The sequence below is a fragment of the Phyllobates terribilis genome, unplaced genomic scaffold (genome assembly GCF_046119375.1).
Source record: "Phyllobates terribilis strain yellow unplaced genomic scaffold, ASM4611937v1 Scaffold_4__5_contigs__length_816908805, whole genome shotgun sequence".
Taxonomy (NCBI): domain Eukaryota; kingdom Metazoa; phylum Chordata; class Amphibia; order Anura; family Dendrobatidae; genus Phyllobates; species Phyllobates terribilis.
In genome coordinates, this window is record NW_027362764.1 from 497,010,783 (window position 1) to 497,038,265 (window position 27,483).

At 43.4% G+C, this 27,483-nt stretch overlaps 1 protein-coding gene across 2 annotated transcripts; it reads left to right on the forward strand.

Moving 5' to 3' along the window:
- Window positions 1–1,005: 1,005 nt before the first annotated feature.
- Window positions 1,006–27,483, forward strand: SIRT5 (sirtuin 5). 2 transcript variants are annotated; one of them, XM_073678789.1, is made up of 9 exons: window positions 1,006–1,024; window positions 10,892–11,021; window positions 12,958–13,091; window positions 15,901–16,126; window positions 21,800–21,887; window positions 22,072–22,125; window positions 23,613–23,736; window positions 24,018–24,133; window positions 26,835–27,483. In XM_073678789.1, exons 2-9 carry the CDS (start codon window positions 10,910–10,912, stop codon window positions 26,908–26,910), a joined length of 930 nt encoding a protein of 309 aa, XP_073534890.1. In that variant the 5' UTR covers window positions 1,006–1,024; window positions 10,892–10,909; the 3' UTR covers window positions 26,911–27,483. The 2 variants fall into 2 exon arrangements, with proteins under 2 accessions (XP_073534890.1, XP_073534889.1); XM_073678788.1 differs by lacking the exon at window positions 1,006–1,024 and adding an exon at window positions 7,191–7,337.

Genomic DNA, 27,483 nt, shown 5'->3' on the forward strand with positions numbered 1-27,483 from the left:
CAACCCACACATGTAAGGGCATGGCCAGTATGGAGGGGCTCCCAGGGGACCCCACTGCAACCAATACATGTAAGGGCATGGCCAGTATGGAGGAGCTCCCAGGGGACCTCACTGCAACCCACACATGTAAGGGCATGGCCAGTATGGAGGGGCTCCCATGAGACCTCACTGCAACCAATACATGTAAGGGCATGGCCAGTATGGAGGGGCTCACAGGGGACCTCACTGCAGCCCATACATGTAAGGATATGGCCAGTATGGAGGGGCTCCCAGGGACCTCGCTGGAGCCCATACATGTAAGGGCATGGCCAGTATGGAGGGGCTCCCAGGGACCTCACTGCAGCCCATACATGAAAGGGTATGGCCAGTATGGAGGGGCTGTCAGGGGACCCCACTGCAGCCCATATATGTAAGAGCATGGCCAATATGGAGGGGCTGTCAGGGGACCTCACTGCAACCAATACATGTAAGGGTATGGCCAGTATGGAGGGGCTCCCAGGGAACCCCACTGCAGCCCATACATGTAAGGGTATGGCCAGTATGGAAGGGCTCCCAGGGACCTCACTGCAGCCCATACATGTAAGGGCATAGCCAGTATGGAAGGGCTCCCAGGGATCTCACTGCAGCCCATACATGTAAGGATATGGCCAGTATGGAGGGGCTCCCATGGGACCTCACTGCAGCCCCTACATGTAAAGGCATGGCCAGTATGGAGGGGCTCCCATTAAGTGCACATGGCAGCACAAACCTTTTAGTCAGTAACATGCATTGAACAAGAATGTTTGATACTAACAGAATAATAATTATATATATAATGCCTATATAATGCCTGCTGCTTGTAACCCTTTATTGACTTGAGCTTCATTCACACATCCACTTTTCATGTTCGTGTATCTATGTTTTTCAAAGACCCATTCACATGTCTGTGTTTTTTTTTTCTTTAGAGGAATAACTGGTCCTTGAAAAAAAAAATCAGAGACATCCATCTTTGATCTGCGTTATGGATGAAAATCATTCATATACTGTAAGTCTATGGGTCCATGAAAAATTAATGAGAGGTCATATTGTCACCAGTGTGCTGTCCGTCATTTATATTGTTATGATTAGGAGAAACTTTGTAATTTATTTATATTTCAAATGTGAAAATCCCTGAAGAAACTCTGATGGTAAAAACTTACACTGACTAAACACTGATGAAACTAAGATCCAAAACACTGAAGAAAATTAGATCGTTTTTTTGTGTAGCAGAAATATCACTTACGTCTGAATGAGACCTTAGGGCTCGTGCAGACGTCCGTGGATCTCAGTGTTCACAGACTGGCTGCGAGAAATCCGACCGGGGCATGACAACTTCATATATATTTACTAGTTATTGAACCATTTCTAACCCCGGGTGAAGAGCATTTTTATTGGTGTATGATCCCCCATCCTGATATATGCTTCCCCATCCTGATATATGCTCCCCAATCCTGGTCCCCCATCCTGGTATATGCTCCCCCATCCTGGTATATGATCCCCTATCCTGGTATATGCTCTCCCATCCTGGTATATGCTCCCAAATCCTGGTCCCTCGTCCTGATATATGCTCTTCCATCCTGGTATATGCTCTCCCATCCTGGTCCCCTATCCTGGTATATGTGCCCCAATCCTGGTCCCCCATCCGGGCATATGCTCCCCCATCCTGGTATCTGCTCCCCCATCCTGGTATATGCTCCCCCATCCTGGTCCCCTATCCTGGTATATGCTCCCCCATCCTGGTATATGCTCCCCCATCTTTGTCCCCTATCCTGGTATATGCTCTCCCATCCTGGTATATGCTCCCCCATCCTGGTCCTCCATCCTGGTATATGCTACCCCATCCTGGTATATGCTACCAAATCCTGGTCCCACATACTGGTATATGCTCCCCCATCCTGGTCCCCTATCCTGGTATATGCTCCCCCATCCTGGTCCTCCATCCTGGTATATGCTCCCCCATCCTGGCATATGCTCCCCCATCCTGGTATATGCTCCCCCATCCTGGTATATGCTCCCCAATGCTGGTACCCTATCCTAGTATATGTTTTCCATCCTGGTCCCCTGTCCTGGCATATGCTCCCCCATCCTGGCATATGCTCTCCCATTCTGGTATATGCTCCCCCATCCTGGTTTATGCTCCCCCATCTTGGTCTCCTATCCTGGTATACGCTTCCCAATCCTGGTTCCCCATCCTGGTATATGCTTCTCCATCCTGGTATATGCTCCCCCATCCTAGTCCCTTATCCTGTTATGTGCTCCCCCATCCTGGTATATGCTTCCCCATCCTGTTATATGCTCCCCCATCCTGGTATATGCTGCCCCATCTTGGTATATGCTCTCCCATCCTGGTATTTTCACCCCCATCCTGGTATATGCTCCCCCATCCTGATCCCCTATCCTGGTATATGCTCCCCCATCCTGGTATATGATCCCTCATCCTGGTATATGCCCCCCCCATTCTGGTCCCTTATCCTGGTATATGCTCCTCCATCCTGGTATGTGCTCTCCCATGCTGGTATATGCTCCCCAATCCTAGTCCCCCATCCAGGTATATGCTCCCCCATCCTGGTATATGCTCCCCCATCCTGGTATATGCTCCTCAATCCTGGTATATGCTACCCAATCCTGGTCCCCTATCCTGGTATGTGCTCCCCCATCCTGGTATATGCTCCCCCATCCTGTTGTGCTCCCCCATCCTGGTATATGCTCCCCCATCCTTTTCCCTTATCCTGTTATGTGCTCCCCCATCCTGGTATATGCTCCCCCATCCTATTCCCTTATCCTGTTATGTGCTCCCCCATCCTGGTATATGCTCCCCCATCCTGGTCCCCTATCCTGGTATATGCTCCCCCCTCTTGGTATATGCTCCCTCATCCTGGTATATGCTCCCTCAACCGGGTATATTCTCCCCAATCCTGGTCCTCCATCCTAGTATATGCTCCCCCATCCTATTATATGCTCCCCCATCCTGGTATATGCTCCCATATCCTGGTCCCCTATCCTGGTATATACTCCCCAATCCTGGTCCCCTATACTGGTATATGCTCCCCCATCCTGGTCCCCTATCCTGGTATATGCTCCCCTATCCTGGTCCCCCATCCTGGTATATGCTCCCCCATCCTGATCCCCTATCCTGGTATATGCTCCCCAATCCTGCCCCCCCATCGTAATATTTGCTCCCCTATCCTGGTATCTGGTCCCCTCTCCTGGTATATGCTTCCCAATCCTGGTCCCCTATCCTGGTATATGCTCCCCCATCCTGGTATATGCTCCTCAATCCTGGTCCCCCATCCTGGTATATGCTCCCCCATCCGGGTATCTGGTCCCCTATCATGGTATATGCTCCCCAATCCTGGTATATTCTCCCCCATCCTGGTATATGCTCCCCTATCCTGGTCCCCCATCATGGTATATGCTACCCCATTGTGGTCCCCAAATCCTGTTATGTGCTCCCCTATCCTGGTATAAGTTCCCCCATCTTGGTATTTGTGCCCCCATCCTGGTATATGCTCCCTCAACCGGGTATATGCTCCACAATCCTGGTCCCCCATCCTGGTACATGCTCGCCCATCCTATTGTATGGTCCCCCATCCTGGTATATGCTCCCACATCCTGGTCCCCTATCATGGTATATACTCCCCAATCCTGGTCCCCTATACTGGTATATGCTCCCCCATCCTGGTCCCCTATCCTGGTATATGCTCCCCAATCCTGGTCCCCCATCCTGGTATATGCTCCCCCCATCCTGGTCCCCTATCCTGGTATATGCTCCCCAATCCTGGTGCCCCCATCGGGGTATATACTCCCCCATCCTGGTATCTCGTCCCCTCTCCTGGTATATGCTCCCCAAGCCTGGTCCCCCATCCTGGTATATGCTCCCCAATTCTGGTCCCCTATCCTGGTATATGCTCCTCAATCCTGGTCCCCCATCCTGGTATATGCTCCCCAAACCTGGTATCTGGTCCCCCATCCTGGTATATGCTCCCCCATCCTGGTATATGCTCCCCTATCCTGGTCCCACAACATGGTATATGCTACCCCATTGTGGTCCCCTATCCTGTTATGTGCTCTCCTATCCTGGTATATGCTACCCCATCTTGGTATTTGTGCCCCCATACTGATATTTGTGCTCCCATCCTGGTTTATGCTCCCCCATCCTGGTGTATGCTTCCCCCCATCCTTGTATATGCTCCCCCATCATGGTATTTGTGCCCCCATCCTGCTGTATGCTTCCCCATCCTGGTATATGCTCCCCCATGCTGGTATTTGTGTCCCCATCCTGCTATATGCTCCCCCCTCCTGTTATGTGCTCCCCCATCCTGGTATTTGCGCCCGCATCCTGGTCCCCCATCCTGTTATGTGCTCCCCCATCCTGGTATTTGCGCCTCCATCCTGGTATATGCTCCCCCATCCTTCTCCCCCCACCTGGTATATGCTCCTCCATCCATCCATAAATTAAATAAAAAAAACACTCCTACTCAGCTTTCCATCCCTCCCCTGCAGTGCGTCGCAGGAATCAGCGCCTGCATTGTGCGATATCCGGCGCCATTTTATTGAAGACAAATTTGCAGAGTGTCTTAAACACAATGGTGCTGGAGTATGCGCATACGCATTCTGCGATGTCCGGCGCCATTTTGCTGAAGACACACTGCAAATGTGTCTTCACTAAAATGGGGCCAGATATCACGCTATGCGCAGGCGTCGATTCCAACGTCACACTCCTCCCCCAGCCCGAACAGAGGCACGTCACACTCCTCCCCGGCAGGTATATGCTTATCTCGTCGGAGATCGCAATATGCATTCAGTGCCTACACATACCGCGATATCCGGTGCCACACTCCTCATCCCTGTCTGGGATGTGGATGTGGTCTTCTGTCTGGGGCCAGACTGCACAGGCGCATTGCAGTCTATAGAGGCTTTGACAGACGGAAACATCTCTGCCTATATTATAGATGAGGCTGTCACGCTCAGGTTGGTAGAGCCGCGACCAGTCTGTATATTACAATCTGTGCTTGGACCGAGATCCACGGACGTCCGCATGAGGCCTAAGGTCGGGGTCACACGAGCGATGCTTCTCTCATGTGAGAATCTTGGCTGATTATGCTAATGCCACTCTGATCACACTCTGTCAGAGATTGAGCTGAGTGTCATCTTGGTGTGATCCGATTCTCTCACATGTGAGAATCATATGTGATAAAGCGACTTACTTTGCTGTATGTGGAGGTAGACAAGTAACACTGTCTCTTTAAATTTCCAGTTGGTTTATTAAGCGGCATAAACCAATGCAGAGTTCATGAAAAATAAACATAGCCCATCTGGCATAACAGCAAAACAAACTAAGAAAATGTCCAGCAAAGTCCTTGCACCGGCCGCTCAGGATCAGCAAAAAACCTACCCGGTTCAGCTTAGCACAAAACAACACAAACTGCCCTCTCTGGAGCTGGCCTCCAGATACTGACCAATACCTGAGTGTCAGGGCTGGCTATTAGTCGCGAACGATCCGACACAAAGAGTTGGCTCGCTAATGGGAGCCGGCACCCCAGTGAGAGCCACTAACTTCTCTAAATGGCTCTCACTGGGCGTAAAATCGCGATGTTCGGCGGTTGAAACTCCGCTCACCCAAACCAAACTCCGCCCACTCTTCTATTTAATTGACTAATCGTGAGTGGGCGGAGTTTCAGCCGTGGATGGGCGGAGTTTCACCTATGGTGAACCCATATTTAATAGGGATCCATTTAGGATCCAAAAGAGCTCTTTTTGGTGAGCAGAGGCAGAAGAGCCAGATCGCCAAAAAGAGCTGGACTGCCCATCACTACTGGCTATTTAAAGCCCAGACACTCCCCTGATTGGAAGGATGGTGGATAACGTCCCTCCCTGCACTTCGTTATCCACTGAAAACATTTCCTTGTAACTGTGGTTCTATTAACTCTCTCTGCACCAAGTGTGCAGGAGAACTCACATGTTTTCACATCACTGAGGCTAAGAGTCTCAGCGACACATACCTCCCTTCCGAAACACTACCAGTGACTTTGTCACACGTATCACAGGTGCAGAGGAGACGGAGAACTTAATTTCTCCATTGTCTGAGTCCTCGGATATTGGACTGAACTCAGATAACATCCAATTGTAGTCCAATGTTTCACACGCACCCATAGACTTGTAAGAGTGCACGTGATCCTAATTCCCGAGCCACTCGCAGCGTGCAACTCCACATGAGAAAAAAATTGCAGATCTGCACTGCCCCCTAGAATACCATTGGGCCAAGTGCTATGTGATAAAACATTGGATAGCAGTTGACGTATTATACTCTAGTGTGAGCGAGCCCTTATACTGAGGACCTATCCTTAGGGTAGATTATCAATATCAGATCAGTGGGTTCCGACACACGGCACCATCTTCGCCAGGGGACAGATTTACATAGTGTCCTAAATTGAAGATCTCCCCTCCGTGACACTGGTGGCTGCTGCTGGTACTGCAGGCCAGATCCTATTGTTTGAATAGGAGTAGATCTGCAGTGCTGTTCCTTCCATACCCTGTTTACATCCGGTACCAGCTGAGTGGTAAGGGGGCTGTCTGTCAGACCCCCACTGATCCCAGTGTTCTTTATGGAGATGAAGATCATTAACCTCATAATGTCACAATTTTCCATATCTTCATTTAAAATGACGTAACTTCTTAATTTTTCCATCAACATACACTATATGGACGAAATTATTGGGACACCTACACATTACACATATAGGAGCTTTTATGATCTTCCATTTTAAATCCACAGCCATTAATACTGAGTTTATCCCCACCATACAGCTAGAACAGCTTCCACTCTTCTGGGAAGACTTTCTAGATTTTGGAGGTGTCTGTGGGAATTTTTGTGGATTCCTCCAGACTCTGATGCGGATGGGTGAGCCTGGATTTACCTTTGATTGGGATTATCCATTAAAAAAGCTTTATTTTACTCATTCGGAACAGCTTTTATTTCTATTTTCTAGTGTGAAGATCTATAGTTTCCCTTTAGGTTGTTCACCCAATACTGGAGGAATACGAGAGTTTCTCTTTAGGTATACTGGATCATGTAGGAATATCTAGATTTTCCCTTTAAGTACAACAGGTATTGTAGGAAAGTCTAACGTTTCCCTTGAAATATACCGGACACTGGAGGCGGATCTAGAGAACACCGGTTTAGGAGGAGGATCGTGCTGTGACTGTTCCTGTTGCTGAGGCTTATTTGGCTGCGCTGCTCTTGCTCGGCACTAGGTGGCGCTGTGGACTGCGTGTCACAGTTCGGTATTGAAGTTGCTGCAGGCCTGGCTGCACGGCAGGTAACAGTCACCGTGTAGGTCGGGGCTTCCAGTATCCGGGGAGGGCTCCCGGTACTGGCTGCAGAATACGGCTGCCTCCCCCATTGCAGCCACTCCTCTCCCGCTATGGGCCGGGATAGCAGACACGTGTCCTCTGAGCGTCCTGTCCTGCACCGTGTGATGGTGTCCCTGCTGTAGGGTCGTGCTGTAGACTACGTAGTGTAGGGCAGGTGTGGTGGGCACTGCATACTGCGTCCTGTGTCTGCCCACCTCTGTATGTAGGGTGGCATTGCTTCCGTATAGGCAGCCATAAGGGAATGCTGCACTAATGGGACCCTTCTGTTAACCCCTAATGAAAGCTCTGCACTGCCTCACTCACAGAGGCGATTGTCTAGGCACTAAAGTGTTAAACTACCAACATGAGTGCTGATCACAGGGGTAGTGGTGTTAGTGGAGGACACGGGTACCACCAGTGTAACCGGCCATAGAGGCTGCTGTGAGCACTCAGTAGGCTCCAGCTTCCTAACAAGTCCCACATGGTGGCCGTTCACCCCAGCTTCTCCTGCCCATGTCACTATCTAGGTGGCTTCCTGGGCACATTTATATGTTCCTATAAATGCTAAGCATTTTGATCTAATTGCAGCTACACGGAGACCTTCTGCTGATTGATAGCAGCGGTCCACAATATTACCCCCAGCAGAGTGGGGTTGGCCACCTGAACGGAAACCAAACGGCCCCTATTCTAGTTAATGAGGTTAATTGGTGCTGCTTGTGGAGTTTTCCTATTCTAGCAGAACAGAACTCCAGCCCCTGGTGTGATCCGGCCCTAAGTAACCCTGAGTAATATAGACAGGATGTACGTCACTCTGTATAAAGATACGGTGACCGGGTAGGATACCACTCCATATACCCAGTGAAGAAAGAATCTGGCACTCATCGAGTTGCAAAAAAATGTCAGATTTATTAGCAAAGCAATGCAAAAAAGAGTGACGTTTCGATCGAAAGGGCCTTCTTCAGACAGAATGCATATGGTACACTGCATGTAACAGTGCTGTGGGGAATAGGGGTTCAATGCACATAGAATCTGTGCAAATCCTATGGGCATTAAACCCTATTCCCCCACAGCGCTCTTACATGCAGTGTACCATATGCATTCTGTCTGAAGAAGGTCCTTTCGACCGAAACGTTACTTTTTAGATTGCTTTGCTAATAAATCTGACATTTTTATGCAACTCGATTGGTGCCGGTTTCTTTCTTCACTAAACCAGAATAATGGGTACACAGTGTCACTGTAGACAGTCTTAAGAACCAAATGTGTCACAGTGGCTCGTGCTGGATGATAAATCTGGTGTATAGACTAGGATTATACCGCCTTCCCTATTGGTTCACTTTTTTGGCTGTGTTCACATGTTGGTTTTTTTTTTTTTTTTTTTTTGTTCCCACAAGTGCTTTGTGCTGTTACTTAAAGGGGTTGTCTGATCTAAAACTACTGTATGTGACTGCAGACTTGTAATGCACACACCATATGCACTGCACGCTTTGAGGATTCTCCGGTGTCAGTGACGGGAACAACGGTCAGGTAACCTCAACATGCATACTCATGGGCATGGCTGCGCTCAATGCAATTGTATTGAGCATGCCGGGAACAGTCTAGTCGGATTCTTGCTGGTGGTATGGATATCGCATACTTGCAGTCTCCTTACCGGCGCTGACACCAGAGAATCCTCAGTGCGCATCTCTACAGGGAAGAAAAATCCAGTGCAAATCCATGGAGAATCCACAGTAAAATTCAGAATAACATCCCATTTTTAAGTGCAAATTCATTTGAGTATACTTTTTGGTCCAATTGATGTCCGTGAAAAACCTGACCTGCCGCAGACTGCATCGGACTAGTGTTATTTAATTGCGCCGTTCAGATGAGTTTTTTTTCACATGGATGTAATTTCCCTGTGGGAAAAAATAAATCGCAGCATGAACTAGTGTATTTTGGATGAGCCTCGTCTACTCAAGTCTTTGGGTGCGCATCGGAAACTGTGATCTTGTAAATTTTATTTACTGCTGATAGCATAAAGATGAAAAATCCTTTTTTTTTTTTTTTTAATTTCTTTTAATACACTTGTGTGAATGTCGCCTTACAGTCATATTTAGTTTAGGATACACCACAGATTTCATCACTTTACAATGAAAGAGGTAATATGTGCCGTGAAGGCTGCAACAGAAATTAGTAGGGAACGTTCCCAAAGGCTGTGTGCGGAAAATTCACTACTTATTAGCATTGCAGCATTATGGCTGACACGTCTTAATCTCATCCCCAAACTGCGGAGCATAAACTACCCTGCTCTGTGGATGTGAATTACACCCTTTAGGGTGCGTTCACACGGTCAGAATTTGACGCGGTTTTGATGCTACGTGTTTATGCAGCGTCACACCCGCAGCGTCCAGATGTTACAGCATAGTGAATGGGATTTCTAGAAATCCCATGTCCACCATGTGTCTCTGTGCACCTGTGGATCACCTGCAGAAACTGACATGCGGCTCTTCTTTCACACCCGCAGGATGTCAATTTCTCTTGCGGGTCCGCTAGTGGACTTTTCCCATAGATTAACACCTATGAGGAATGTCCACATGTGTTTAAAGAAAAAAAAAAAATTGCGTCGCTCATTTGCGTAATGAGGGCTGAAGCCGCGCGGCTATTCCGGAGCATCGGGGCCGCAGGTGGCTACGGTTTGTGGGCACATACTCTTAGACAATGCATTTATTGTGCAGTGAAAATACGCAGCATCAGAAACTCATTGTGAGGTTAATGCATAGGTCGAAATGTGCAGAACCACGGCTTCATTTCTATATCTACAGCAATTTTTGCCACTGAAAAGTTTTCACAGCAGCAGGTCTGCAGAAGAAAAGTCCATTGCATACGACCCTTTTGTGTTAAAGACTTGTATATTTTTGTGTGTTTTTTTTTCCTGTTGGAGGGAGCGTGTTTGTTTAGGATACATATGTGCCATTTCCTAGCCTCAGTTCTTCTATGTGGCCCAGTGTTTTTCCATTCTGATCTGCTACAGGTGGTGGAATAAATCTGCTGGAATTACTGAATTTAGGCTTTGCAGATTAATATGGCGTTGCGTTACCAGAGAAGACGTCTCTACTAGAAACCTTTCTTCTGGCTTAATCTTTCCAGCCCACTAATGGCCAATAATCAAAAACAGGTTATGAGCCCCACTGTCAGTAAAATTCAGAATGGCATTGTCTGTGCGCACGTAGCACTTTATAGAGAGCTATGGCTGGAGTAGCATGTCTCCTGCCCCTGACTCACAACGCACAGCCCATTCTCCCACATTTCTAAAGGCTCACGTATCTGCTGATAGAGTAAGATGCCAAGTCTATCTCCACCATATATCCTTGATACTAAATTGTGAGATTAAGTGCTAAACTAAGACTCGATCCTCCCACCAAATGCTGCTTCTGCATTAGCCCTTCCCTGTAGAAATAGAGCCATTTTATAACCTATAATTTGTGCTGCTGTATCTTCCATCAGTAACCCTTTCACTGACACATTATTATGCTTTGCATTTCAGCTGCCCTAGCTGCTCCTAATGACTTTTCTTCCATTGCACGCCCGAAGACTGGTAACCCAGGTCTATTGCGGCCTGAAACCTTTACCCCGTCTGACGAGTGTAAATGTGAATATGGCATGTCCGAGTTCTAGTAAGTATCTAATGGTGCAACGTAAGACAATGGTGCTATTTCTTTTAAATATCTTCTTGTGTACTAATATATGTTGGTTTATTCTGTTGACTCTTTGGATAGTTTAGATTTCGCTGTAGACTCATTGTACCTTCATGTCCACTTTGTGTCCTGTAATATTTCCTATGTTTTATTATAGTTGTTTAAACCCTTGTAACTTCTATATTGGATCTGATTTGGTTAAATGAGTTTTCCCACAAACAAAGTTGATTTTAATCAATACATCTTGGGAATTATTATTCCAAGATCTATTGATTAAAATGAACTTTGTTCTTGGGGAAAACCCCTTTAAGAAATCTTACCCCGCCAGTCATAACCACATTCCCTACAGTAAAATAAAACCTTTCCTATGTGTGTAAGGCTAGTTTCACACATCTAAGATTCATCTGGTCCGGCCGAGGGTATCCCGACCTGATCTTAACCTCATATGCGTTTTCGGATTAGTTTCTGATTTGTCGTGAATTTGTTTCGCACACTTTACAAACATCTCAGACCTGCAGCTCTTGTCAGTTTATGCTCTGGATATTTTTCACATTTGCATGAGTCTTAAAAATCTCATCACTGTATAATGTATAGGATTTTCTACGAGCGAATAATCCGTGGTAAATCTGCTGCATTTTCTGTCCAATACAGGTCAGATTACTTTTGGATTTTGTGGTGTGAAATGCAGTACCAGGTCTATAAATGTGAATTTGTATCATCTACACACTGCAGACTACTCCGGCAAGGAAATTGACTTTTAAATCTGCAGTGTCAATTCTTACTACAGATTTGCATCATGGATTTTACCCACTTCAGAAGGGCTAAAATCCACAGCAAGCCTGCAGCAAAATCGACGTGTTGCATGTGCGGATTTTGCTGCCTATTTCGCCCAGGAATTCTACTATGTGCACTTGGCTGTAATGTGAATCTGAAACATAAATGGGCTATGTAAAATTGTAACTCAGAAGAAAGGCTACATCCGTATATAAGTTTTAGCTTGGCTAATAATATGTAATAATTTGGATAGAGTTTTTGAATAGTATGTCGGGCTGACAGCTCTATCACGGCCATTAGTGATTGGTAGGTGCTCTTTAGTTAACATAACAAAGGTTATATATAGGTTTATGATTTGGCACATGATTATTCCTTTTTTTGTGAATACTCTCTGCAGCTAAAAGTTCCAATGTGTCAAATGTTATTGTGAATACAGGAGAATCTGATAGTGTTACTTACAGCAACCCAGTGGTGGGGTCTGCTTGTATCCCAGCTACCACCCCGACTACGCTGTTTCGCCACGCTTCTTCCAGGCAAATCATTTGACACAATTGGAACTTTAAGCTGCAGAGAGTATTCTTTGAAACTATATTAGCACTTGCACCTTACTGATACCATTTCTGATATTCCTGCACTCATGTATCCTATATGCATCATTTATTTATTAGCTTATTTTGGTGGTCTTATTAGCTTTTTTTTTTTTTAGTGAATTCTGAGTTGCAGACAGTATTCTTTAGTCTATTAGCACTTGCACCTTATTGATATTATTTCTGATATGCCTGCACCCATATACCTTGTATGCATTACTTATTTAACTTACTTGGGTGGTCTTGTTACCTTTTTTTTACTACGCATTTATTTGCCATTAGTTGACATTACTAATATATACCATGTAGCGTGTGGATAACAATCAGACAAAGTCTATAACTAGGTGATGCCTGCTTATTTTATATTGTTTTTCTAAATAAAGAATTGATATTTTATCTACCCGCATACTTTCCTTAACTTTGAAACCTGCTATTTCAGGCTGTGCTTATTGAATTTGATCAGAAGGCTCGTGCCTAATATGTGTATATGACTAGTGTGTTTAGTAATGTATAAAGGCATGTAAATGAACAGCATTATTTTTCCTGTTTATCAGATTTAGCAGAATTTCGAGAAGCTTTTGCTAAGGCGAAGCACATAGCAGTGATTACGGGGGCAGGTGTCAGCGCTGAGAGTGGAGTCCCCACTTTTAGAGGCGCTGGAGGATACTGGAGAAAGTGGCAAGCGCAGGTATGACCTTCCTAATCTGTATTCTTCAGCAATTGTACTGTAGTGTCCATTCTTAAAGGGGTGGTCTGGTATCTATAATGCCTTTTTATAAATATCTATCTTTAAGCTCTAACCACTTTTGTAATTTCTTTATTCTGAAATCCCCTACCATTCTCCCTATACAGCTAAACCCTACATTTGTTTTTGTTTTTTTTTAGCTGTCATAAGGGGTGGTCATAGAAGCAAGGTGAGCAACAGCAGCACCACCCCACATCTTCTATCACTGCCTTGAAAATAATTATCATCTGGGGGTAGCGCTGCTGTCTCACACCCTACCTATATTACCTCCCCTGATGATCTAATTTCAGGGAAAGAGACAGCAGTGTCCGAAGCGGAGTGACTGACAGCAGCGCCTCCCCACAGCATCTATAACTGTCCTCAAACTGATTATTGGGATTGATGGCTGCAGCGAAGTGACTTCAGGGCCATCCATCTGTGACATTCTGTTTGAGACTGCCTTCAACTGAAATGTCACGTAACCTAAAGTAAAAATGCTGATATAGGGAGAATGGTAAGGGATTTTATAATGAAGCAAATTACATAAGTGGTTGGGGCTTAAAGATGGGTATTTATAAAGGGCAAGTTGAAAGAAGACTTGTGTCTCGTCAATGTAATTGTTTTATATGCTCTAAACCCTGCTCTTCCCCTGATATGGCATTCTTGTTTAGTTTTTTCTTGAATTACTTAGCAAATCTAAAGGCATCTCGAACCTGTGGTGGAAATAATTTTCTGACTCAATGAGGTATTCGCATCTTAAAGAAGCACTCCCATCAAAGTTTTTTTGTTTTTTTTAATCTTCTTAATATATTGCAGTCATCACATTATATAGCACTGTGTACTTTAAAATTGCTCATTTTACCCTTCTACCCAGCTAATTCTTCTTATCTCTGCTCTATGTAGAAACAGGAAGTCTCTTGTTCCTGCAGAAATTATTCCTGCTCTTCAACTCCTGACCCAGCTGCTCCCCCTCCCCCTGCCATTGACTTTCACAGTGACTGATGAGTCATACAGGAAAAATTGACCTCCTGTTTCTACATAGAGCTTGGAAGGATTCAGCTAGTCAGTTTTTACTCACGTGATGTCATAGATCCAACGGAAAGCAGTCAAATTAGCTTGGTAGAAAGGCAAAATGAGCAATTGTAAGTACACAGTGCTATATAATATGATGACTGCAATATATTAAGAGGACACAAATTTGATAGGAGTGCTTCTTTAAGTAAATTGAAAACCGCATAAAATGCTGGTAGGTGCTGGTCCCTCTAGGACCCTGACATACTTGGAGATCAGGGGTATTGTAGTGATGGTGCTCTCCATTTAAGTTTTCCTGGAGAGCACGAAGAGTGGCCATCTCACTGTAAAAATGGAGACTACAGCAGCTGGGAGTCCACCATCAGGGATCTTGGTTTCCTTGCTTTACCAATAGTTGCTGGTCTTTCCGCATGGACACTATCAGGTATTGATGGCAATGGACAGTGTGAAAAGTATAGTTAACGTTACTTCCATGGTGGAAACAGTGAATGAATACTAGTTACTAGTCTTAAGTTGTGTTTTTTTAATTTTTTTTTTTATTTCTAGGAAACTGCAAGAGAACTAAACTAAAACTCAAACCACTTATACAGGGGACTTCGCCGCTATAAGATATCATATCTGTGGTGTAGACTTCTCTAATTTCATTTTACATGAAAAAATATCTTTATCAAATATGTAAATACTGGGATCTCCGTGCTCTCTTGGTGAGGCCAAGGGCACATTGCACTGTTTTTCTCACTCCATTACAATCCTACATGCCTCTCCTGATTGACAGCGCTCGCTTTGAAGCACTGTCTGAACTGAATCCTCAGCCCTGCACGTACTGACACTACAGGAGCAGAGGGCACACAGTGTCGGTGTGTGTGCAGGTTTGTTCTCATTCCTACTGTCTGCTCTCTGAACACAGGATCATACAGTAGTGAGCCGCAAATGCTGACGGGGATGAGAGCATGCATGCACTCACACTTCAGGAGCGCACACAGTGTTAATGCAGACGAGTTCTTATGTCGGCATCAGACTCCCACTATTGTGTGATCCTGTGTGCAACGATCGGCCACAGCAGACATGAGGCATGAGGGCACGTCCTCGCTGACAGTGTGCGCTCTCGGGTCTTGCGTTGTCAGTGCGTGTCTGTGGATGCAATACAAAGCGAGCTCTGTCAATCATCATAAGATGAGGTGTGGGTTATTGTAACTGAGCAGTGCACTGAGCCTTTTCCCACGACAAGGTCTCCTCACTTACACATTTAATAAAACTTTTTATATGTAAAAAGGAAAACTACAGGTATAAACTTAAAGCATTTTCTTCATTTCTTTAAGAAATATTAGAAAAATCAATTGCAATATATTTGGAATAAAGTCATTCTTTAAATTGGCTCAGAGGAGAGAGAGAGAAAAAAAGTCCTACCAACATGTCACTCATTGAAGAGAAGATGCATGAAAAGAATGATTGGAACAGAATATGCAAGTGGCGTGTTTTTTTACTACATGGTGCTATATAATTATTGTAGGTGACAACTTTTGATCTAAGAGTCCGGCGATCCAGTGTTGTCAACAAAGGACTGCATTATTCTTCCCAGATATATTAATGTTACTGCTTAAGAATAAGCTCAACTGTAAAATACATAATTATAATGGGCAGCTTGTTCTTCAGTTTTCATTCAAGCATAAATGAGGGGTAAGATTTGTGGCAAACTTTTTTTTTTTTTCCTCTAAAACCACTTTGTTCTTTATTATAATAGCACCTGGCGACCCCTGAAGCTTTTGCCAGGAATCCATCTCGTGTATGGGAGTTTTATCACTATCGTAGGGAAGTGATGCTTACAAAAAGCCCAAACCCAGCACACCTGGCCATCGCAGAATGTGAATCTCGACTCAGCAAACAGGGAAGGAAAGTAGTGGTGATAACGCAGAATATTGACGAGTTGCATCGCAAGGCAGGAACGCGCAAACTGTATGAAATTCATGGTAGGATGGCTCTTTAGTTCATAAACACTCATACCCCCCCTTCCTGTTTGTTTTGGACATAAGGTCCAATATTCTTTGCAATGAGAAAATCTGAATATGAAAAGACACCACTTTCCCAGTATATTATGGCTCTGCAAATAAAATGGCATGCTGGGACTTGCTGTCAGTCTGCACACCACTGCCCTAAAGTGTTTCTGATAATACACTCCTCAACATTGAAATTACAACATCAATAAGAAAAAGTCCTGGAATTAAGAAAATCACAGGATGGTTAGACATGTTAATGATCTGCAAATGATGGAAACAAAATTTTCAGAGTTTCTCTATTTAGTGTAACATACAGCTCTGGCAAAAATTAAGAGACCACTGCACAGTTTTCTAAAAATCCCCATCTCTACATGTCTGACAGCCATTCCATTCCAGTGTCAGTTGAATTCCAACCACAGTCCACCTCATTCTACTTAATGTGCTTCTGATTAGGTGATCACCTGAACCAAATCTTATGTAACGAGGGAAAGTATAAAAAACACTGCTGTGGTCTTCACAATACTCTTGCAATAGGACAAGCTGGATGGCAAAACAAGTGCTAGGAATAGCCTAAAGGTAATTTGAATGAAAAAATAACTTTTAACCATGCCAAAGGAGTTGAAAAGATAAGTCTTGAGTGAGGAAAATGGCTCAATTCTGGCTTTACTAGCGGAGGGATACAGTGAGCGTCATGTTGCCTCAATTCTTAAAATTTCGAAGATGGCAGTCCATTACAAAAGGTCAAGCAGCAGACATTGGGGACAACAAAGCTACTGACCGGGATGACTGTCATTTTATTCGAATGTCACTCAGCAACCGCAGGATGACATCAAGTGACCTACAAAAGGAATGGCAGCTGGGGTGAAGCGGAAAGAACAGTTCGTAACAGGCTCCTAGAGGCAGGCCTCAAGTCATGTAAAGCTAGAAAAAAGCCTTTCATCAATGAGAAGCGAAGGAGTGCCAGGCTGAAGTTTGCCAAAGACCATAAGGATTGGACCATAGAGGACTGGAGTAAGGTAATCTTCTCTGAGTCTAATTTTCAGCTTTGCCCAACACCTGGTCGTCTAATGGTTAGACGGAGACCTGGAGAAGCATACAAGCCACAGTGTCTTGCACCCACTGTGAAATTTGGTGGAGGATCGGTGATGATCTGGGGATGCTTCAGCAAGGTTGGAATTGGGCAGGTTAATTATTGCGAAGTACGTATGAATCAAGCTGCATACAAGGTTATCCTTGAAAAACCCTTGCTTCCTTCTGCTCAGGCAATGTTCCCCAACTCTGAGGACTGTTTTTTCCAGCAGGACAATGCCCCATGCCACATAGCTAGATCAATCAATGTGTGGATGAAGGAGCACCACATCAAGACCCTGTCATGGCCAGCCCAATCTCCAGACCTGAACCCCATTGAAAACCTCTGGAATGTAATCAAGAGGAAGATGGATAGTCATAAGTCATCAAACAAAGAAGAACTGCTTAAATTTTTGTGCCTGGAGTGGCATAAGGTCATCCAAAAGCAGTGTGAAAGACTGGTGGAAAGCATGCCAAGACGCATGAAAGCTGTGATTAAAAATCATGGTTATTCCACCAAATATTGATTTCTGAACTCTTCCTGAGTTAAAACATGAGTATTGTTTCTAAATGAATAAGAACTTGTTTTCTTTGCATTAATTGAGGTCTGAAAGCACTTTCTTTTTTTATTATTTTGACGATTTCTCATTTGCTACAAATAAATACAAAAGTTTTAGCTTTGAATTTCGGAGACATGTTGTCAGTAGTTTATAGAATAAAACAATGTACATTTTACTCAAAAATATACCTATAAAGAGAAAAATCAAAGAAAGTGAAAATTTTGCAGTGGTCTCTTAAATTTTTGCCAGAGCTGTAAGTGGCACGTGCAGAAATACAGGCACTAACTCACCTTGGCATGCTATCAATGAGGTTAGTAGTGATTGGGAATGTTCCGCCATGTTTAATGCAATTGGACATGCAAATCTTCAAGTTTCTTTGCAATTGCTGACCAATTATGTCCCAGATGTGCTCAACGCCACTCTTTTGCGTTAGACACTGATTGCTGGAGATTGGTCTGGAAACTACGTGGACAAGACCACAAAGTGGCCTTCACGAGGGAACGTCACACCGATCCTACTCCCTGGGTTATGGTGTGTGTGTGTGTGTGTGTGTGTGTGGGGGGGGGGGGGGGGGGTTTATGTACGGTAGCCAGACCGCTCTAGTCTTCATTCCAGGTATGCTAACAGCTTGACGCTACATTGATTTGGTTGTGGAGGTATGGCAATTTCTCAAGTGTCAAAGGAGCTATTTTTCAACACAATGCCAGGCCACATGGTGCTTGTACTACTATGAGCAGCCTGTGTGGCCTAAATGTGCTACCATGGTCTGCAGTGTCTCTGGACTTGTCACACATCACACATCTGATGTCATTGGTTGGCAATTATAAAGGGGAACTGCCAACAAGTGATTTGTATGCTTGCGTGTATTCAGCATGGCAGAACATTTCAGACAACTATTAATACCCACAAGAAGCAAAATGAACAAACCCTGCTGTAAATAAAAAGCAAAAGTGCATTTAAATAAAATGGGGTTCTTCGTAACATTGTTTTTGATCAAAAATAGCATGAAAGTAGGGTTGAGCGAGTATGCTCGGGCCGAGCGCCGAGTATTTACCGCTGCTCGGTGATATGGTTGAATTGCTCTCGTGTGCATGATTTGCGACTGTTTGACAGCTTTATTACATGTGAGGAATGTCTATTTCTTACACATTCCTCACATGTAATAAAGCTGTCAAACAGTTGCAAATCATGCACACGGGAGCGATTCAACCATATGACCGAGCAGCTATAAATACTCAGAGCTCGGCCCAAGCATACTCGCCGAAAGGAACATACTCGCTCAACACTACATGAAAGCTATCCCACCACGGCTAGGTGAACCCATGCAGGATAGTCTTACTGTCTAAGGCCACGGCCCCACTATCAGTATTTGATCAGTATTCGGTCAGTGTTTTTTCTCAGCCGTGAGAGCCAAAACCAAGAGTGGGTCAAAAATGCAGAAGTGGTGCACTTTGTTATACCTTTTCTCTGATTGTTCCTCACCTGCTTTTGTCTCCCACTCCTGAGATAAAGTACTGACCAAATAGTGCTAGTGGGGCCGTGGCCATATATTAAAAACCTTACTATTTGTCAAAGTTGACCTCACTGTGTGATTAAGGGCAGACAAAAGATCGGGTCCGAACTGTGGACACCAGCCAAGGGAAGATTTTAAAATGTATTATTCAGCTGTAGGAAGGGAGGCCACACCCTGGTTTGCACAGAATGCAAAAAATACAAAGCTAAAACACAAAATTTGAACTTGGTTTAAGTTGGTATACATGCAGCACATAAATGCATGTTCACAATGGCTATAAATCAGAAAAAACCTACAAGACGCAGAATGAACATAACACATGCTGTAAATAAATAAAAAGCAAAAGTGCATTTACATAAAATAGGGTTCTTAGTAACACTGTTTTTGCTCAAAAATAGCATAAAAGCTATGGCGTGTAAGTGCGGGGATTGTGCCGCCCTGGCAGAATACGCCATACTGAATAAAATGGGGTGTTTCGAAAATTTTGCTTCTTTTTTTCAACATATTCATATACTTAATTTATATTGGTCCTTTTTAATTTCCTTTAATTTTGAGGACTTTTCCTTCTTGGTGTTACAATTTCAATGTTGATTGTAATTAAAGGGGGTGTCTCTTCTTAGTAAATCGTTAAAATGGTAAATTGCTTACAAAAACAATCAACCTTATTTCGTATTATAGTCCTCGCCTTTCTAAAGAACGAAGGGATTTTTAATTCTATAGCTTCTGCCTTGATGCTTTATAAAAAATATAATCCTCAGCGCTTTAGAATTGATAAGATGGGAACAAGTAAATTTGACAAATGCTTTCTTCCTAAAATAATGTGACACTTCTCCTGGGGACAGCTACAATACCAGACATAACCCATGAGCAGATTTGACACTGTTCTTAGAAGATAGCCATGTCTAATCCTGTACATTGCTTAAAGGGGTTGTCCTTTTAAAAAAAAAAAAAAAAACTCCACTGCTCCCTGGAGTTCTTTGTCAGCGCTGCAGCAGTAATGTCATTGTTGTAACACACGACCATTGCAGCCAATCACCGGCCTCAGCCAGCTATGATGCCCATAGAAGCCCTAAGGCTGGGGATTGGCTGTTGCATTCATGTGTTGTAGGCAGGATGTCACCGCTTAAGCCCTATGAACAACTTTGGGATGTGGCAGAGATGTGGCACTGGTCCATCAGGGGATTCAATTAGAAAATAATGTCTGTTTTAATGTTTTTAAGCATTTAACCTCCCATATGTAAGGAAAGTCCTGAAGAAAAGGGGCCTACCCATGAGCCTGTTGGTGCCGGTGCGTACAGCATTAACATCTTTAGTGAAAAACGACTATACACTTGCTGATATTTCAGCGGAGGTATCTAGCTAGCCATAATGTGCCCTAGAAAATTGGTTGTTTCCTGTGGTAGTTGGAAGCAGGACTTCATGTGAAATGGCTTGTCTGCAATTGGATAACCCCTTAAGGCTGCGTGCCCACTATGCGTTTTTACCGTGGAATTTCCGTAGCGAAAACGCTTGGTAATACGTGCCCCATGGTCCCCAGTGATGCTCCGCATGTGCACATGCGGAAATTTCCACTGCGGATTATCATTGCGGAAAAATACGCAGCATGTCCATTAATTTTGCAGACACGCAGCATAATCGCTACCATTGACTTGCATTGGACCGCGTGACATCCGCATCACTACATCTGCACAAGCGGATATCACACGGTTCAATGTGCGGATGGTACCCAGGTCTGGAGAAGAGGAGACTCTCATCCAGACCTGGGTACCATAGAAACTGTAAAAAAAAAAAAAATTAAAATAAAAAATAAAGATTATACTTGCCTTCCGATGTCCTCCCGGTGTTTTCTCCCCTCCGTCTGGTCTGCTGTATGGGTCGCGGTGTTGTGAAGGACCTGCCATGACGTCATTGAGTCATGTGACCTGTCACCGTAGATCCTTCACACGACCGCGAGCCGCCCAAGACATCGGACGCAGCAGAGAAAACACCGGGAGGACATTGGAAGGTAAATATAATCTTTATTTTTTACCATTCTTATTCTTTTTTTTTTTTTTTTTTTTAATAGCTTGGTCACACTATATAAATCCATGCCGGTTGCATGGATTTATATAGTGTGAACAAGTTGTCAAGCACTTTTCCAAGTGATGCTAAAATCACTTGGAAAAGCGCTTGATAACCCGCATGCAGAAATGCATGAAAAAACACTGGACAAACGCTTCTACCTGGCAGGAAAAACGCATGTAAAATCCGCATGCGTTTTTTCTGCCAGGGAGAAGCGGAAAAAATATGCAGCATCTCTGCATCGTGGGCGCATAGCCTTAAGGGACACATGGCTGGTATGTCACAGCTTCTCTGCAAATTTGGGAGTACAGAATTTTTGCATTGATGGATTTCTCATATTCACGATATATACAATAATACAATATTGTAACGACTTGATACAGCCTAAATTAAGCTTGATGTGATTGCGAGCAATTCTTATTAAAGTTATGTGATTTCTTTCAGGTAGCTTGTTTAAGACCCGATGTAACACTTGTGGCAGTGTGAAGGAAAACTACAAGAGTCCTGTCTGTTCCTCCCTTGAAGGAAAAGGGTAACTTTTGGCTATTTCTGTATTCGTTGTTGTCTTGGGGTGATTTATTATTGTGCAGTATGTTGATCACCTGCTTGGTATGGATGCCTGTGGTCTCCAGTATAAAAGCATTGACAATCTAGATTGTTCTGTCTTTGGCCATTGTTAATGATCACACTTACTATTTTTTTTGCACTTTAATTAGCGCTCCTGATCCTGAGGTAGAAGATGCTGCTATTCCAGTAGAGGATCTACCACGGTGAGGACTTCTGTGAAGTAATGTTTCTGCATTCTTTGGTCATATGCAGTTTTTTGGCATTTCCTCCAACTATATGAACCACTTTATCAGTAAAAATAAACTTCCTTATGTTAGGAAATACAAATGATCATTTGGAGCTGAAAACAACTTTGGTTTGATCTTTTAAAAGCTTTGAATACATTTGCAACCTTTTTATAATTGCCAAACTAAATGCTCTACATAGTCTTCGTGAAAGACTTGCTTCCATTTTGCTGCTGTAGTGTCTGCGCAACTGCTTCATATAGCTGGTTTTGCTGCTGTTTGACATGGATCTGATGACGTTTTCTCCTGGAGATATAAGTAGGGAAGTAAACCCTACCTCCCCCTGCAGACTGTGTATTGAGGGAAGATGACACCCAAAGTCTGCAGGGGGAGGTAGGGCTCACACTCGCAATACCATCAGTGTAGAGAGGACAGAATCTGTAGGTGGGTGAGATCACACAGTGTTGGCACAGATAATAAGTGGTAACTGTCCAAGGCTGCAGCATAGGAATAAAGCCTTGCAATGGTAGCTGCACCTGATTTCACAGACTTAATGCCAAGTATGTATTACTGGGATGGATATGGCCACAAGAGCCAAAACTAGAAGCAAGCTACAGTCTGCATATCTGGGTCTAAAAAAGTAACTGAACTCACAGCCTGACAATTAGTGCAATTTAACCACTTGCATATGTAAAAATATATATATTTTTTACATTTTAAAGGTGTCCACAGCCTTGCAAAGTACTACATGTACAATCTTACCACAAATGAATATTTACATTGGATAGTATTTGTGAAATGTATGGTGTCTATTTAGTCTGTAATATATTATGTACTGTAAATTAATACCCCCCCCCCTTTTTTTTTTTTTTTGGTCACTTTCAAAAAGTTAGTTGCATGCTTGATTAGCTGGAGTTAACCTGATATTCAGACACTTGCTGGATCCATCTGGATACCATATTGTAATTTTTAATGATTATGCCTTTCTTGGAAGAAAAAAGACATATAAAGCAAATGTATGCGGGAAAATTTCAGGATTTAAAAAATGATTCCTAATTGATAGAACAGGTGTGAAATAACAAAATCAGATAGTACTTGCTCTCACCAGGTCCTTCTCTGCATTGGTGACATCATGTTGACAGCTCACATCACTGCTGCCGAGCTCAGTGGCTCATCCCATCTATCTTGGTCAAGCTGCTGAGCTCAGTGATTTACTGCAGCTTGATGTGAGCTGATGTCACCGCTGCAGCCAAAACACCAAGATCAGAGCAGCTGCGGAGATCTGCTGCTAGATCCGGAGTGGGTGAGTACTATATGATTGTTATTTTATGACAAATGTTTGGAATCTACCTCTTTTACTGCCTGAAACTTCCATTTGTGTTTTACATTTTCTGCATTGTATCTTCCAGAGAGAATAGTGGAGGTAAACGTGCTATAATCTAATGAAATTTTTCATCTGTGTGCAGTTGTGAAGAAAAGGACTGCAGTGGCCTCTTACGACCAAATGTGGTGTGGTTTGGGGAGACCTTGGACTCAAATCTCCTAGGAGAGGTGGAAAAAGAGTTGGAAATTTGTGACTTGTGCTTGGTGGTAAGTAGGGAAATCCAAGACCTGGTAAATACAGCACCATAATAAAAACATGTTGCAATGTACATATACTGGATAGGTAACGAACATATGGAATGACTCTCTCCATATACATCAATTATTTTTATGTGTTCATTAAATGTGATACTGTTATTGCAATTGAAAAAGTTACCAAATACCTCAATCAAATGTCTTCTATCTGGCTGTTCCAGATGAATACATCTACCACATATTTGATAAATCGTCGTCAAAATATGGCTCTGACATACTGTCCTCCTGTGCAGGTTGGAACGTCTTCTGTCGTCTATCCTGCTGCCATGTTTGCACCACAAGTGGCTGCAAGAGGGGTACCTGTAGCTGAGTTCAACATGGAAAGCACCCCAGCGACACTGGGCTTCACGTAAGTAATATTTGCATTGAATTTCAAAAAGAAGGTTCTGAGCTTTGCATGCTATATATGGGGCAGGGAAAGAATGGTTGGTTCGTGAAGTTACTGTGTTAAAACAGAGGAAAATGGGGAAACTCGAGGATCTAGGCAATTTTGACAGTCAGTTTGTGATGGTTAGATGACTGGGTTAGAGCATCTCCAAAAAAAAGCAAGTCTTATGGTGTTGTTCCTGGTATGCAGTGGTTGGTAGATACTAAGAGTGGTCCAAAGTACCGCCAATGAACCTGTGATGGGGTCATGAGCAACCAAGGCTTTTTTTTATGTCATTGGGAGTGAAGGTTGGTCCAATCCCAGAGAAGAGCTCTTATTGCTGTTAATAAAAAAAAATGCTGGGTGTAATAGAAAGTTGCCGGAATATGCAGTGCATCACAGCGTGCTGTGTACAGAACTGCGTATATGCAGACTGGTCAAAGTGTCCATGTTGATTCCTGTCCATTGCCAAAAGCACCTACAGTGGGCATGTGAGCATCACTACTGGACCATGGAGCAATGGAAGAATGTGGCCTGTCTTGATGAATCATACACTTTCAGATCATGTGGACGGCGTGGCATTTATGAAGATGTTACTTTGACATGTAGCTCATATATAAACATAATACAAAATATACCCCATAATAGCAGCAAAATTTCCTAATGGCAATAACCTTTTTCAGAAGGATAATGTACACATGCATACTGCAAACCGTTTTCATTAATGGTATTAGGTACGTACTAATTGTCCCATATTTGGGGGGGGGGAATCCTTCCTGACTCCTCATACGACATTCGGACTAGCTCCCAGAATCAACGTTACATTGTTGTATCTCACTGTTACAGTGGCTTTTGAAAGTATTCACACCTACCTTTACCTATTTTGTCACATTACAACCTGTGTTTTACATATCTTTGTCATCCGATTTGTGTGTGATGCGTCAGCACTAAGTAGTCTAAGTTGGTGAAGTGAGAAAAACATTGGCTTAAATTTGAAATCAAATAACTAAAAATTGGCATGTGCATATTCACCCCTTTTGTGATGAAGTCCCTAAAAATTTCTGGTGCAAGCAGTTCCCTTCAGAAGTCACATCCTTTGTGAAAGGAAGTCCACCTGTGTACAATCTGTGTCACATGGTCTGTCGGTATATACACATCTTTTCTGATAGGCCACAGAGGCTGCTATGGCATTAAGCAAGAGGCACCACTAACCAAACACCATGAAGGCCAAGGAGATCTCCAAACAAATCAGGGACAAAGTTGGGGTTGAGTTTTATATATTAAAATAATATCTCAATCTCTGATAATCCCCCGGAGCATCATCAAATCCATTATCCTCAAATGGAAAGAACATTGGTACCACAACAAACCTGCCAAAAGGGCTGCGCACCAAAACACTGCTCACCAAAATGCCCTCCTTGCCTGGGCAAGGAGGGCATTAGTTAATCACTTCAACAGCAGGATGTGGGATGTTTTTTTCAATTCAGGTACAGGGAAAATGGTCCCAGTTGAGGGGAAGATGGATGGTGCGAAATACAGGGATATTCTTGAGCAAAACCGGTTTGTCTGTCAGTGATTTTACTGGGAAGGTGGTTCACCTTCCAACAAGACAATGACACAAAGCATACTGCTAAGAGCAACACTTTGAGTGGTTTAAGGGGAAACGTCTATATGTTTGGAGTGGCCTAGTCAAAGCCCAGACATGAATCCAATTGATAATCTGTGGTCAGACTTGAAGATTACTGTTCACCAGAGGAAACCATCTAACTTGAAGGAGCTGGCGCAGTTTTCCTTGAGGAAAGGGCAAAAACACCAGTGGCAAGATGTGGAAAGCTGAGACTTTTCCAAAGTGACTTGCAGCTGTAATTGCCGCAAAAGGAGGCTCTACAAAGTACTGACTTCTGGGGGTGAATAGTTATGCACACTGAAGTTTTCAGTAATTTTGTCCAATAAAAAAAAACAAAAAACAAATGTTCAGTTGTAGGCATGTTCTTTACATGAACTGATGCAAACCCTCAAAAAAAAAAGTGAAATCCAGGTTGTGAGGCAGCAAAACACGGTATGTTCTACTAGGAAATAGAGGGCCATTATCACTGAGCCATTTTTTTTCCACTAGTCTCAACATTCTAATTTTATGTGGCCCCATATCAAACTTTATTTAATATATTTAGAAATCCTCTATGATGCAGTCAGATTTCCACAAACTCGCACAATGAAAAAGTTTGAGAAATTTTGTTCTCCATCTTCTCCTCAGTGTGCACCTGTTCTCTTTTCCGAGAGAATCTGTTCACCCTATGCTGACACTCTGATCACATTTTCATCATTGTCATTTGCATAATTCACCCTATTCTCTCGAATGAGAGAATCTACGACTGTCCGACCGTAACCTAAAGGGGAATCTGTCGACACAAAATGACTGTTCAAACCAGATCACAGCCGCTTGTCTTCCATCTACTGTTTGGTTTGAACAGTCATTTTGTGCTGTCAGATTGCCCTTAATCTGTCCATGCACTTTAGATGGCTCATGCACATTAATTAAAATGGCGAGAGGGGAATAAGCTGCTACTAAACCCTTCTGGAACAAATGATTTGACTTTGCCTGCCATATACACATTCTATATAATGGTGCGTTATACATTTTGATTTGCCCAAAACAGTGATTTCTTTTTTTTTTTTTGCTTAGGTTTCATTTCCAGGGACCCTGTGGAACAACTTTGCCTCCAGCACTTGCTCGCCATGAGACAGAGTTCATCTCTTGAATGAGCTACACGGCAGAGAGGGTTAATTTGGTGTGTGAGCACATGAGGACTGCAAAGGGGAGATTAACTTGCCTATTGGGCTGGTCCTGTCCACAATTCCTGGGTATTGTCCATTACTATGAACATTATAATGCACCAAAAATGTATCTCATGATCGAGAGCAGAAAACTAGAATCCAAATCATGTTGATCATGGGTAATCCAGCTTGCAGCTTTCAGTTGTTCAGGTCTACATGTTATATGCTGGATCTTTATTAATAAAATAAAAAAATAAAAATTGCCCATTGACGCATTTACATTCTATCATGTTTTCTGTAAAAGCCTTGTATTTTCGCATGTTACAGAGGTAGTGGTGAATGTTCACACTTTCTTTACAGGTTCTGGGGGCCCATCACTGCGACAGTTGTGTGTATATTCCTATTTGTTTCTGCTGTAGTATCCTTTCAGAACCAAGACATTAAACTGTTAAAATGAAAATAATTACACTTCGGATCTGATTTGTGTGAGAACGGTTGCTTTATCTTATTACTATTACAATACCATTTCTGAAGCTAATAAACCTTGATGAGTAAGT